This window comes from Hyalella azteca, unplaced genomic scaffold, assembly GCF_000764305.2.
Source record: "Hyalella azteca isolate HAZT.00-mixed unplaced genomic scaffold, Hazt_2.0.2 contig7099, whole genome shotgun sequence".
Taxonomy (NCBI): domain Eukaryota; kingdom Metazoa; phylum Arthropoda; class Malacostraca; order Amphipoda; family Hyalellidae; genus Hyalella; species Hyalella azteca.
In genome coordinates this window covers 14,159-29,243 of record NW_025937231.1, presented here as the reverse complement: position 1 = coordinate 29,243, position 15,085 = coordinate 14,159, and the positions used below count along the sequence as shown (strand labels likewise).

The window sequence follows — 15,085 nt, the reverse complement described above, 5'->3', positions numbered from 1 at the left end:
TTAGCAAAAACGCTCAAAGCGCTATTTATATGTGTAATTTTTGTGTGCTGTGTGCAAAGGATATTTGTGTTCAGGATTTTTGTGTTATGTGTGAAGGATTTTTCTGTGATGTGCGTGGAGAATTTTTGTGTGATGTGTGTGAAGGATTTTTTGTGATGTGTGCAAAGGATTTTTGTGTGCTGTCTGGAGGAATTTTGTGTGATGTGTGTGGAGGATTTTTGTGTGATGTTTGTAGTCTAGTTGACTTCTGCTAGCAATGTGTCTGTTCATTGAAAATTTTTCTGTAGCAGAGAAAGACTAGCTTACTATTTCTCAATCTTTTCACACATCTAGGATATACAAGTAGGTATTTTAAATTTAGGGAAAGCTATTTGAATCTATGTCTGCAATAATCATTAGTCAAAATACTAAGAGCCTTCTCTGAGATCCAATTGCTGAAGATTAGAAAATCATGATCATTTGTCAACATCATTCTACTTTCCTATTTGTCTAATCTTGTTCACAGCACATTGGTCCATGTTTATTGTCAAAGGCATATTATACTTCTCAGGAGTCACTATTGATCTCGGCACTTAAACAATTCTATGTATGTTTACCTGCTCTTTCAAGCCATCCACTTTGGTTAACCTGTACAGTCTTCAGGTTTTGAAAATTGTCTGCTTTGAAAGCCACTCGAAAATTAGATTTTATTAGGATTATGGGAATGACATGGTTTGTTAAAACAGGACACCAAAATTGCAGGACTTTTCAAGCCTAGGCAATAATGGGCTTGAACTGCCAAATGCCAATTAGGTATATGTCAATTATTTTAAATTAAGTGGCAGAATTAAAGGAAAAATGTAGGTAGTATTCCAATTTTGTAAGACCTTATTTTTAGGTTAAAATGTTTTTATTGAAACACTGGTTCTCTGTTTTAATACTTGAAATGGGTAATTAAAGACATATATGGTTCTATAGGTTTTTTAATCTTCAAAAATGTGCACAATACTCTTGCTATTAATTTATGTAAATTGTTGTGTTTTTTTCTTAATTTGACTGTTTTTCTTCAGAGCTGAGCAGATGCTTTAAGTTCCATACCATCATTGTAGTTGTCTTATAATGGATTCCAAAAGGTCATCTATAAGTAATAAGAAAAGGCATTCTTCTAGTAGGAATGAGGAATCTTTGAAGAAGTTTCATTCAAAATGCAGGGATGTTGATGATACTGCTGAAGTCTCCAAGCCAAAATTCTTGCCTCTTATAAGCCGAGGTAACAGGAAAAAAATGTATCTGAAACTGAATGAGATCAAATCCAGAGAGCAAGAAAGGAATTCTAAATCAAGTTTTCCTGGAATTTCCCCTCTGAAAATATCTCAGGATGTCACCTTGTGCAAAAGTCTAGTCACCAGTGGTCCTTCTGATGTGAAAGTAAGATGAAAGTGAATTCATGATGTCATTCTTATATTTATTTACTGTATATATACAGTATATAATGATACATTATTGTTGGTCCTAACTAATTTGTGATACGTACCTTACAAGAATGATCAAAGTAGGATGCAATGAAGAGAAAATATTATGTCCTATTCAACATTTCAAATTTCATAAAATTATTGCTATGGTGCTTGTACATATAAATTTGGCCAAATGACCCATGTTAGCTAATGAAAATTATATACTATTCAACTGAATATATTTTAATTGAAAAATAATATTCCTTTGTCTTCTTGGAAGGAAAAACTTCAAATCCTTGTATGAAAACATGTACACTAACTTTAATTGGTCTCTGCCAACAATGTGAATGTTTCTGTGCCTCCAATTTTAATGGGTCTGTGCCAACAATTTGTCTACAAGACTGACAACAAGTCAGTACCTATATGCACTCTAGCTCTTTTGCCAATTTCTAAAGCATCACTGATATGCACTTTTTAAATTAGGTATATATCATTGTTCAAAACCATGCATTTATTGACCAATTAATTATTCACAGGATGATGCAAATCGATCTGATTCTCTGATGTCTTTGGATTTATCCTACAAATCTCAAGAAGAAGATGACTCTTCAGATATCACCAAGTTGCCCAAAATTCCTGTACATTCTGATTCCGCTGAACATTCATTTCTCCAGACAAGTGCAATGAACACGTCTAGTAATTTTGATCAGCTTTACATGAGTGAGGCAAGCTTCTTCGTGGATGTCACTCAACCTCCACCATTTTTTGTGCCTCTGACAAAGTCTTCGACTGACCCTGAGAAAGAAGCTCTCTCTGCCAGTGCTACCTGGAGCTTTGATGAAGCTAGCTATTCTGGCACTAGTTTAAATAACATTGACTCAAGAGTCTGGTCTTCATCAACTAACTATCAGAAGGAAGTTCAAGAGAATACAGGAAAATCTCTTCATTACGAGTCACCAATATGTTTTTCTGAGATCCCATTACCTCCAGATATCTCTTTAAAAAGTCCTGTGCATATTTCTGAATTGTCCAAGAAGAAAAGTTTAGAAACTCGATCTCCAAATACTGTAGCTCTGGCTTCACTTCCTGAATTTCATGCCAACAACTATAAAACTCTTGACAAGGTTATTTCTCCTAGAAAATTAAACTTTAATAGAAAAGACAAACTTTCTAAGTCAATTGCTGGTATAATAGATGGTAAAAAATCCTTCTGGGACAAGTGGAACCCTGTTACTTCAGAAAGCAAGTCTCACCCTAAAGTAAGACTCCCATTCTTGTCTCGGAATAATACAAGAATTAATATGCAAGAAAAAGTTTCTCCTGCTGCCCTGGGTATGCAGCTCAAGATTTCCAGCTTTGCCAAAGCCCAACCATATCAGGAAAAAAGTAGTGAATGGATCAATGAATCCTCAGCTGATAGGACTCCAGTAAAATCTTCTATGGTGTCTGCTGGAGCTGGTCATTGTCTTACGAAATCGTGTCCGCCTCTGCCAGGCTGTTCTACTAACGACAAGAGTTCAAAGGGATTTGATCACCACGTGAGACTTTTAATATAAGTTTGTATGCTGAAAGTCATATTAATGGCACTTATTTCATTGTCAGATAATGAAGTATAATTCAAAACCAAGTTAGATTATTTGGCCTTTGCCAGTAGTGGTATGTTTGTGATAAACTTTTGTTAACATGTGCACAATTTATAAGACTATATTCTGTACCGGTAGTGGTACCTATATTATGTGAAACCCCTGTGATGTTTGACGTAATTTTTCAACTTCCTTTCCTCAGACCCAATTCAAAAGTTGGTCTCAAGTGGACCTAAGAGCTGGCGCTCATCGCCACCAGCAGTCTGTGAACGTCTCTCACAAGACGCCGCTTGAATCCAATGCAAAGCATAGTTTTGCCTTCAGTTTGGGCCAATTCTTACAACGCAAACGCGCCAATCAGACCGCCTCGTTTGACGGCAGTGACATGAACTCCTCCTCAGACACAGCGTCTGACATGGCATCGCCTGGTATGAACACGTCACATAGCAGATCTGTGCAAGACTTTACATCGCTATCAAAGGAAGTTTATTCTGTTGGCTTCATTGATACTCATTGTCACTTAGACTTCCTGTTCAATAAGGTGAACCACTCTGGCAACTTGTCTGATTTTAAAATCGTGATGGAGAAGAAAAGCATTGAAGAGCTGAAGTTTCCTGCTTCTTACGAGGGCTGCATTGCTGTGTTTTGTCAACCTGACTCCTTTCACAAGGTAAAGGGTAATGGTTTATTGTCCTTTAAAAAGTTATTGGAGTGGCGTTTTTACGTCCTTTCACAAAGTATTGGATTGTGGTTTATGGTCCTTTCAGCAGGTATCGGAGAGGCTTTTTCTGATCAATCACTGCGACAGGTTACTGACAGCAAATATTTGAATTCCAACAATACTTGAAGCAATTCTCAACCGTATGAACCATACGTGTTATAATATTATATCGATAATATTACCTTTACCATCCATTATATTACAAATATATGTAATGGTAGTCCATATTTTTTGTATTTATTTCGCCTGTAATAAAAGTATATACCATCTTTGAACAATAGACTAAAAGTTTGATCTGTTACATTTTTTTCTAATGTGTTCTCTAATGTTCTAACGTTTCATTTTCAAACACTTTGAAAATGTACTTGCTCTATTAGACTCATTCTAATGTTTGAATTGTCATAACTATTATATTATTATATAAAATATGATATATTTTTCTATAATTATAAGAATATAATTATATTATGAATATAAAATATATTTATAATATGAATATCGCACTTAATAAGCACAAGTGCTGCTGTGCAGACGATGTGGTACAAGCGTCTGCTGCAGGACGACCAGGTGTGGGGAGCGTTTGGCTGTCACCCGCACTTCAGCAACCACTTCAGGGAGCACGAGATGCACCACCTCAAACAGGCGCTCGCTCACCCCAAAGTCGTCGCCCTCGGAGAGATCGGCCTCGACTACTCTCATAAGTTATTATTACTTGTATGGTGACCGTAGTTACGAAAACTTTATGTATGAATAACAAACGACGGCGAATAGCAGTGAGATCGGCCTCGACTACTCTCATAAGTTATTATTACTTGTTGTATGGTGACCGTAGATACGAAAACTTTATTTATGAATAACAAACGACGCTGAATGATAACCTTAGCAGTGAGATCGGCCTCGACTAATCTCATAAGTTATTATTACTTATTGTATGGTGACCGTAGATACGAAAACTTTATGCATGTATAACAAAACACGGTAAATGTATATCCTTAGGTGCGAAATCAACTTCGACTACTGCCATAAGCTGTTGTAACTCTGTGTACCCACCTGGCATATGACGTTGAAATCACGTCGTTTCAACGATATCAACTGGTAATCAACGTAGTTTCAACTTCACTCGCCTGGAAGAAGAATTTACACATGAATAATATTAAAACTGTAAATGTATCTGCTAGGCGAGATCGGCCTCGACTACTCTCACAAGTTATTTTATTACTTGTTGTAAAGTGACGTTAGTTACGAAGCTTTTACTTACAATTAACATTAACGAAGGTGAATGTGTATCCGTGGACGGAGGGTTAAATCTGTACCTTTGAGTGAGCACCTCATATAGGATAATTATTGACCTATGGATCTTGATGCTTCTATAGAAAAGTTCTATATAATGATGTATCCCTTTAACTTGCACATTCTCATGCTGACAAGCCTGGGGTTGTCAAGACATGGAATTAGCAAAGCGTAAAAAGTTGGTGTACAGTTGCCTGTATCCCTTATAAATATTTATTATAACAACTGTTCCTATGAAATTTAGACGGGGATTACAACCATGGCCATCGTAACTTACTTTTTATTATTCTTGTGATTTACACCCGCTGATTTACGTAAGAGTTTTATGTGTAATTTAGTGAATGAAACCCCCCAAAAATATCAGATATACTTTTTTCCAATTTGTTTATTCGCAAATGGGAAAATAGAAAACCGATTGGAAAATCAAATGTGAAAGCGATCGGGTATCCAATGTCGTACAAATTTCAATGTGGCATCGCACGTAACTGAGCGGTCGCTTTAGACGTCTCGTTTGTATTGAACTTCTACATGCTAAGCTTTTCAGCATCCAGAGTCCCTTATTGTACCTCTACCAGTAATACAATAGGGTTAATAATATTTCATCTAAAGTATTCGTACTGCCACTCGTTCTTCAATTTTCTCGCTTGTCTTTCTTATAATATTAAATGGAGATTGCATATATATGGAATCTCTGATATAGTTTTAAAAATATCGCTGTCATATTTCCCTGAACTGCGTCGTCATGTTCCTTATTATTCGTCCTTAATATTTTTGCGCATTCCGCGTTAATTTTTCTGAGCGTACCGCTTTTGAGTTCGTAAATTCGTTCATTTTTCCTTTGACTGTAAAGGCTGTACTAATCCTGCTATGTTGCTGTACAGGAGTTTTAACTGTAAAGGCTGTACTAATCCTGCTATGTTGCTGTACAGGAGTTTTAACTGTAAAGGCTGTACTTGTACAGGAATTTTAACTGTAAAGGCTGTACTCATGCTGCCTCGTTGCAGGAACAACGTGGACGTGGAGGTGCAGCAGGCCGCTCTGAAGATGCAGCTCGCCATCGCCGTGGAGTTGAAGAAGCCGCTCGTGATACACTGCCGCGACGCCCACGACGACACTCTGCAGATCCTCAAGCAGGTTAACGAGTCCTGATATTATATTTTGCAGATCCTCGAGCAGGTTAACTTGTCTCGATAAAACGACCACGCCTTGCAGATCCTCAAGTAGGTTTGCGAGCCTCAAACGTCACCTTGCGAGTTGTGATCTACGCGTTAAGGTGCCTGTACACACAGGGATACTAACCGCCAGTAGATCTGGCTAATATTCGCCAATGGTAATTGTCGGGCTTATTTGCACTTGTAGAAGAGTACTAGGAGTAGGCTTCAGCCTTAGGGGGCGTGGAGTGAGCAGCGGCGCGAGCATGACGTCAAAAATTTTGAAGTTTTTTTGCGTCTTGTAGGGCTGAATCAGCCGCAGTGTACGCCTCTGTGCCATAGTGTGTTAACGCAACCAAGTCTATTGATGGTGCCAAATTATCTTTCCGTCCTACCCAGTCTTTCTTTCACCCACACTCTATGTTGACTGACAAAGTTTTTCACCTCCTCAGCTATAGTGACAACAATTGCACTAATTGCTTCATCAAAAACCTCCTCAAACTCACTATCTTTGTCATGTTCGATATTCTTTCTCCGAGCGCAAACTTTTTAATTCTCTCCAAGACTAATAACTATGCACTGGCGGCTACAGAGGAGAAAATACTGTCATCTTATACTTGCCTGATGCTTACTGGCCGGTAAAAGTACATCAGGTTTATATTATCAGCCAATACTGTCTGCTAATATTATCCCTGCTTGTAGGCTTTTACAATTCATTTCGATTTCGTCACTTTTTTTCACTATCGTCAATATAGTCAATATATAGGCTAGTAATAATCCTGGCTTGGGCCGGGCATTTCCTACACCGCGATGGCCGCGGTTCTTTAACCAATGTTTGGGTATACTTCGAGCCTGGCCTAATTTACATTTATTACCAGAAAAAGAAGTCCTTTGAAGTTGGCTCATTAGGCGAGCAGCTACCTGTACATCTTATGTTCTTATGAAGCTTTATACCACACGCTATCTATTCACTTTTGTTATTTACATGATTCTTTAAGTCAGAAGCTTCTTATACTTGTTTCTTTCTGTTTGTAATCTCATCGGCTTCAGTTTGCTTGAAATCACGCTTAATTCAAACGTGATTGTTTTTGCCCGAATGGCGCTGGTAAAATTGGTACAACGCCAGGCTTTGTTTTATTTGGCCGTGTTTTCGTTTTTCAAGCGCCACGAACTGCTTCAAGTCCCAAATAATTGAGAGACATAACACTGCTGGGTTATGTTACAGCACGTGCCGGCCGACACTCCGATGCACCGTCACTGCTTCACAGACACTTGGGACGAAGCTTACGAGTGGCTGCAGGCGTTCCCCAACTGCTTCATCGGCTTCACGAACATCATCAGTCTTAGGAATCGCCGAGGCAAACTGGTGAATATTATTCCATTTTTTTCATCGGGATTGTCAGGAAAGACAAGTGAAAATCATCATTTTTCTCAGAATTGTCGAGGCAAACTGGTAAAATTATTTCTTTTATATTCAAAGAATATTCTACTGTAGAAGTATTGTATTGTAACATTGTTTTCTCAAACTTCGGCTGTTAAAAAAACGTCCAAAGAATTCCTTGCAATCTCTCTCTGCTTGCAGGAGTCAAATTAAAAAAAAAATTCTATTTTCTAGAGCTTTGTCGTACTTCTTTCAGTAGATATGCAAATTTTCAGAAGACGTTTTATGAAAAATTTTTATTTTTCATCTTTGTTCTGCAGAAGTATTTGAAGCCATCACGCATTCCAAACATTTCTCCTGCAATGGGTATTGTAAAAGATAGTTTTCCATGCAGAAATTTCAAAAAGAACATCTGTGAAAAGTTTATTCGCGGTTACTTTCTGGGGACTCTTTTCGTTTCTGCACTAAACTCTTGTGTCAAAATGAATATTTTGGTTAGGTTTGTTTGGGTTGTTATCCTTACCGTGCTCGCTATCCTTGCCGTGCTCGCTATCTTTGCCGTGCTCGCTATCCTTGCCGTGCTCGCTATCCTTGCCGTGCTCGCTATCCTTTGCTCGCTATCTTTGCCGTGCTCGCTATCTTTGCCGTGCTCGCTATCTTTGCCGTGCTCGCTATCTTTGCCGTGCTCGCTATCTTTGCCGTGCTCGCTATCCTTAACGTGCTCCCTATCCTTGCCGTGTTCGCTATCCTTGCCGTGCTCGCTATCTTTGCCGTGCTCGCTATCCTTAACGTGCTCCCTATCCTTGCCGTGTTCGCTATCCTTGCCGTGCTCGCTATCCTTGCCGTGCTCGCTATCTTTGCCGTGCTCGCTATCCTTACCGTGCTCGCTATCTTTGCCGTGCTCGCTATCCTTGCCGTGCTCGCTATCTTATATATATATATCCCCTATCGTGAACTCGTATCCTTATATCCTCTATCGTGGAGTATCGCAGGTCGGTGCGCTCGTCTTGAACTGCAGCACCACCACCGTGTACGAGACGGCGAAGCCGGCCAACTGTAACATTTATTATTAAGAATTTTGCACAATATTATGTATCTCATTAAAATGAGTATCTATTCTTACATGCAGTTCATAAAATGCCTTCTATGTCGGCCAAGAAGTGTTCTTCGTCAAGCACATTTCAAGAATCACTGTTGCGGATATTGATACAGAGTAATTACTCAGACAGTTGATGTGAACCTATTTAATGGATTAATATGGAAATATTATCAATAGGAGGGTAATAGGAATAGTTCAGTAATATCATCACAATAAAAGTCTCACCGTAGCGAAGGTGCCGCGGCCGAGTGAGGCGAACGAGGCCAGGCTGAACACCACCGGCTTCTCGAGCAGCACTCGCACCTGCGCTGCCTGTTAAACAATCAATTCTTAATTAAATAAAATTAATAGTGTTGGTATAATAATTTTACTTATTACTTGTATTGACAGGTGAACAGCGTGAAATTTTCAAGGTCTCTGTAGTTCATTAAAATCATGTTAGTTGGCAGAAACGCTTGTTTAAAAGGTCATGTGTGTATCTTTATTGACTAATCACACCCGGGCGGATGCGTGTAAAAATTTTCGAAATTTTCATTGATCTGCACAGACCCACCATTTTGGACGCTTGCAATGTAGGGCTGGTGTTAATCAGTCGCTTCAGTTTTCTGCAAGCTTGCTCTCTCTGAAAGATGACACAAAGCTATTCAGTAATTGAACGGGCAGTGTGTTCTAACCGTCCCAGTAAGAATTGATTTATTATCCACCTTATTGTAAAGGAATTATTGTAAGCGTATTGTTGCTGTGACGGTTACGTGGGCATGAAAATAAGCTGCACGGACCGATCATTTTTCTATTTTACGGACAGTTCTACACTGTCATAACAAGCACTTAAAAAAAGACGTGCTATTCCGATGAGGGCTCAAAGTTGCGAATCATTTCATGCAGCGCTTATGAATTCCCGCACTCATTGAGAACATCATACTTCATCTCTTCATGCATTAACGATCAAAGTATCTTGTCGTTTATCAATACTCTGCTCTTATTAATTCTCTGTTTTGTTTATTAATCATCGAGAACTTGGCTTCGTGTGCTCAGTAAAAACAAAGCGCTCTTCAGCAATTATGCTTGGCAAACCTTGTTGATTTTGTCATTACCTTGAATCGATTTGACTTCTGTTGACTAGAATAGCAACATCGCAGTTTGATCATTTGTGTCGTGATGTCACTTAATGTTGATGTTACATTGAGAGTACTTATCTTGAATGTTCGCTTCAACGAAATATTTTCATTTAGTTGAAATTTAAAAGCAAAGAAAAAACGCAAATATTCACTTTCTTTATAAAAACTCTATCGTCTCCAGCTCCATCGTCTGTTCGCAAATTCTAGAATACAGATACCATCAGTTGTTAGTATAGTCATTATTTTTATAGCAAATTTTTTATTGAAGTGACATTAGAATCCGAGCACCACAACGTCTCTTTTGTATAGCCTTTATGACAAATCAGCTTATTAAACTTGAACCTTCTTGGGACGGTTGGGTATTATATTTTACGGGTAAAACCTACTTTTTATTGCGTTTGATTTCTAATTTTGTTAGTTACACATCAAACAAATTTTCTGAAACTCATGTTGTTTAAAGTTAGTAGTAACTGAGCAGAATAATATGTTATTTATTTTGGGATTTTTGAGAGCTTCTCGGATCAAAAGAATTAATGTGATAAATCCATGCTATTTTTATGCGGAGTTATTTAAGGTTTCGACGAACGTTTGTACTCACCTCGTTATTGACCTCATCAGCATTCGTAGCAAGTAGGAAAGCGCCTACGGTGCGCCATAGAAAAATCAGCACGTAATTTGTCAGCCCAGGGGCGCCGCTGAGTAAGCAATCGACGATGAAGTACAGCGAGATGCTGGTCGAGGCGGTGTCGTAAATTAACCGTAGTATTATAGGCCATCCCATGACAGCCATGAGGTGACCTGCTAGTTCATGCACTTCGTCAGCCTCGCGGTCGAGATGCTGTATTTCTTTGTTGAGATCTTCCGCCCACTCGCACAATAAGCTCTGATGACAAGAACCATGTGAGCTCTGGGTTGATAAGTTCTGCGCGCTGTTAGAGAATTCAGGAGGCGGTTCATGTTTTGATCGGTTAATCGTTCCATAGATATTTAGGTAGGACCTGTGGTACTTGCTGTGTTTTGCATCGATGCGATCCAGTCTGGTTTTGTAAGTTTTACACATGTCGCATGTTGCAGCCATGAAGAACATTTGTTCAGTAGCGTCCAGGATGAAAACATAAGGCCAGAGCAGCACCATTGGTAACAGTCTGAGCTTTTCAGAAAATAATGACAGAGGATCGTCGTTGACGTAGAAACTGAAATCGGACAGAAGGGCCGCAAATCCCAGTAAAAGGTACGCCATGTGCTGCCAAAAAACGAAAGTTTGCCAAAGGTTACTATGGCTTGGTTGATTCAGCTCAATACTCCTCATTATCGTTTTAATTGTGGAGTTCCAAAAATTGTACCACACATAGTCAAAATTGAATAAGATTACAAAACTTACGTTCCATATTATCAAACCCATATTGTTGAATGCATCACCAGTTGGTGACATCAATGAAAGCTGGATGAGCGATAATGTCGATGCAAATAAAGATATGTACAGCAATGAACTCCACAAAATCGGAAAAATAGTTTTACTCAAACTACCAACTTTGCAGTAGCGCTTCATTTCGAATTTCATTTCCTTATGGCCTGGATAATAAAGTTCAATATTTTTCCTTTTTTTGCGTGTCGTTGGTATTTGAGAATGATACAAGCCTGACACCTGCATCATCTTCATACTTATCGAGATTATGGTATTGTCCATTTTGATCTTATTTGCGTGAATTTCCTGCGGCTCTTTGCTGTTCACTTTTATGTCCGTTACAATTGGTGGACCGCTAGTGACTGCCACAGAGAGCTCTCCTTGCCTGATGTTTGAGGAACGCTTGTGTTGGCATGACTCCTTTGTTTGTTGACTATTGAACTATTAATTATGTTTTGTTTGTTGACCATCCCATTGAACTATTAATTATTATTTGTACAACAGGTGATTGATCAACTCTACCTAAACAAAACCTTGAGGTTCATTCGTCTTGAAAGGTGTTCGATAGTTGGCGAGATCTCAGTTTTTTGTGTTGGAATATCAAAGAAAATTTTTTTGGTGTGGAAGAATTGATTGGGTAAAGATCGTGGCTTGAAAGAGTAATAGCCAGTAGGTGGATTAGTTTAAATATCGGCGATGGGCTTCATTAAATAATCGCTCTAACAAAAACCCTTGCGCATAACCATATGGTATGGCCCAGCATTAGTTACGAGAAGTTGAGCCTGTGATTTTAGCTACGCGTTGTCGGTTACAAAGCTGTGTTAGGAAACTGATTTTGTTGAAGCGAATAACGTGATTTTATGTGATGAATTTCTTCCATCAGCTTGGTGACGTGGTAAGGAAGATGCCTCTGAACCGTCTACTTCTTGAGACGGACGCTCCCTTCTTCACTCCAGACTGCGTGAGTTGCAACTCTTGACACTTCCTTAACTTTGTTATTCTTTGTTGCTTTTGCTCGGAAATGTCAAATTACATGTACGTTTTAAGCAGATCTTTATAACACATCACCTACACCATTTTATCAGAACTCAACTATAGAAAAGTAACGTTGTTATTCTTGTTTCTCCCTGTGATAAATTAGAACATTTTGCTTATTTTAGTTTTTTATTAAATAGAATTATACTATTAAATTATGATTAGTTGAAATCTTTCATCTTGATCTTTTTAAAAGATCAAAAACTTGATTAAAAAGATCAAAACTTCAACAAGTACTCAAGTTAGTTCTTCAATCCTCTAATCCAATGTAATAACATTATTTAGCAGCAATTGCTTTCAATTTGCCTAGCAATTACGTTTTTATTTATGTTCGGTCTTCAGTGTACCCGTAATTATATTATTGCTCTTATTTAGAACAAATGCTTTGTATTTGCCTACGGTTTAAATTTATTTTTTCCTACTTCATGTTCCTGGTAATTCTAACATTATCCTTATTTAAAACAAATGCTACTATGTATTTGCCAACTTTTTTAATTTATTTTGTACCATTTCAGGTTCCTCTTATTTAAATAATTATTCTTATTCAGAACAAATGATCTGCATTTGCCTGCTGTTTGAATTCATTTTTAATTTTTTAGGTTACACAAAATTAGACCATCATTATATTTTACAACAGATGCCTTAAATTTACCTACTGTTTATATCTATTTATCGGGATTAAAGTTAACCTTTATTATAATTTACTTCTAATTAACAACATATGCCGCTGATTTTAATTTATTTTTAACTTTTTGTTCGGTCTTTAATTTACTGATAATTTGCAAGTCTAATTTAGTACGCACGCCGTGAATTTGCTTAGCATTTCAATTTGTCGCACAGGTGCGGGAACAAGGCGAGTGTAACGCCCATCCTGGCTACGCCTTGCACGTCGCTGTCGAGATCGCGCGGCTCCGAGGAGTGTCCGTGGACGACATCCTCGTCGCTACCAGACGCAACACCAGGGAGCTCTATGGCATTTAAGCTACCGTTGTGGCTTATGAATGGCACCAGGCGCAATACCAGGGAGCTCTACGACATTTAAGCAAACCTTGTGGCATATGAATGGCACCAGTCGCAATACTAGGGATCCCCATGGAAAATAAGCTACCTTTATTGCTTATGAATGGCACCAGGCAGCACTATGGCCTATAAGCTACTTTTGTGGCTTTTGAATAACATCGACCTCATGGCAAAATATTAGTCGCTTTAGTGCTTCATGTCTGTCAGAACACCGGCATATTTCGTCACTCAACACGATTGCTCGAATGACTAATGACATGCTTTAGTAAAAACGGTGGACCTCCTAGTTAGCATATTGGAATTACCTAACGTCAAAGGAATTTACCCCGCAGTTTTTTTTATTTTTTTTGTAACATTTTTCGTTTGTTTATACTCGTATTTTCTGTCAGCCATCAATACATAGGTAATTTTTTTGAAACGAGTCATTGGACTTTTACAAAATGTATCAAATTCGGAGAATAAAAAGACGTTTGTCGCTTCTGGCAATTACCACAAGTACCAAACGTAGTAACGTGTGACGACATATTGTGTCTCGCGAAATTACAACCAGCCTCGTGAACGTATGGAACTTGTTGATACTTTTTTCTTTTTGTCGCTTTCCTCGCCTGTTCTGTTTCTATGCTTCTGCTGGTAAATGAGTTGTTGATTTGTTCTTTACATACAAGATGCTTTTTGAGCTGGTAAATCACACCAGTGTAAGGGTCCCTACAATAGGCACTTCATAAGGAAGGGACTTTCATATATTAAGAGTACCCACGATTTAATGCGTGATGACATCTTGGTAATTGGCTGCAAGGGAAAAAGTGACGCAATGAAAGTACTTTCAGCCTTCCAACTTTCGTTATTGCAGGCTGTTAATCTAATGTAATCACTCTTTTTCACTAATGTTTTATGTGTGCAATTTTTTTTCTTTTGAAGCACTCTGTATGAAGATAGTCTGCAAAGGATAAACAAAGGTCCAACATAATTAGCAATTCATTTTTCTCTAAACGTAAGGTCACGAAAAATTATAAACAGATCGAAAAGTTACGTCAAGCTATATTATTAGTAGGTACTCGACTATATGATTAATATTTGGAAGTAATAATTCTTATAGACAATGGTAGAATAGTATTGTATTATAGTGGAAAAAGGCATAACTCTGTGTAGTGATTGAGACAAGTCACGGGTCTTACTAGGCGTGACATGTTTTTTACATGTCATCATGACATCGTTTCTGTTGGGTAAGATTGCGAGTTATGCTAACATAAAGCGACGTAAGGCACTTTTCTCGTATGAATAAAATATACATTGACTCGAAAGAGTTTATTAAAGTTGCCAGAGGTAGCAGCTACATTAACATGTGCAATGAAGTTGAGCGCCATGTGCAAGGCCGTCAATAAAATAAAATAGTCTTGTGATATGTATGCCTAATCGATCACTTGCTGCAAAGCCACCGAGGTCTTCTAGTTGCCAAAGAGGACTTAACTTAATTATAAATTACCCAACGGCCTAGTCTTCGCATCATTGAAAATTAATTCCAATTGGACACTCGTGGATGACGCTTGACGGTTTTTGAATTAGGCCGCCATTGGATGCTGCCGACTGTTCTAGATGGTTATCACTCGCATCTGAAAAAAATTCCTCACCGATACGTTAAAAGGAATATGATTTACTTTGCAGTAAAAGGTCAGTTAAGTTAGTTATAATAACATTGCTAATAGCCAATTATTTTTTGACGAAAAATGTAGCCATAAAGCCTCCATGACACAAGTTTTTTATGTTTATCATGCGGTCATTGAATTAACACATATTCAAATTCTACCATGAACCTCCTCGCGTTTCAGTTGCAATTGCTGATATCCCGATA

The 15,085-nt window shown here is 38.2% G+C and overlaps 1 protein-coding gene across 1 annotated transcript; it reads left to right on the top strand.

Moving 5' to 3' along the window:
- Window positions 1-1,054: 1,054 nt before the first annotated feature.
- Window positions 1,055-14,631, top strand: LOC108664826. The gene is made up of 8 exons (XM_018151520.2): window positions 1,055-1,407; window positions 1,970-2,971; window positions 3,219-3,686; window positions 4,269-4,438; window positions 6,032-6,161; window positions 7,404-7,544; window positions 12,065-12,142; window positions 13,057-14,631. The coding sequence occupies exons 1-8, from the start codon at window positions 1,099-1,101 to the stop codon at window positions 13,195-13,197; spliced, it is 2,439 nt and encodes an 812-aa protein (XP_018007009.1). The 5' UTR covers window positions 1,055-1,098; the 3' UTR covers window positions 13,198-14,631.
- Window positions 14,632-15,085: the final 454 nt, after the last annotated feature.

Excerpts from the sequence above, each read along its gene's own strand:
- LOC108664826 (XM_018151520.2), top strand. The coding sequence starts at position 1,099 with ATGGATTCCAAAAGGTCATCTATAAGTAATAAGAAAAGGCATTCTTCT. Across the intron at positions 3,687-4,268 it reads AACCTGACTCCTTTCACAAG|ACGATGTGGTACAAGCGTCT; the intron begins GTAAAGGGTAAT and ends GCTGCTGTGCAG. Across the intron at positions 4,439-6,031 it reads GGCCTCGACTACTCTCATAA|GAACAACGTGGACGTGGAGG; the intron begins GTTATTATTACT and ends GCCTCGTTGCAG.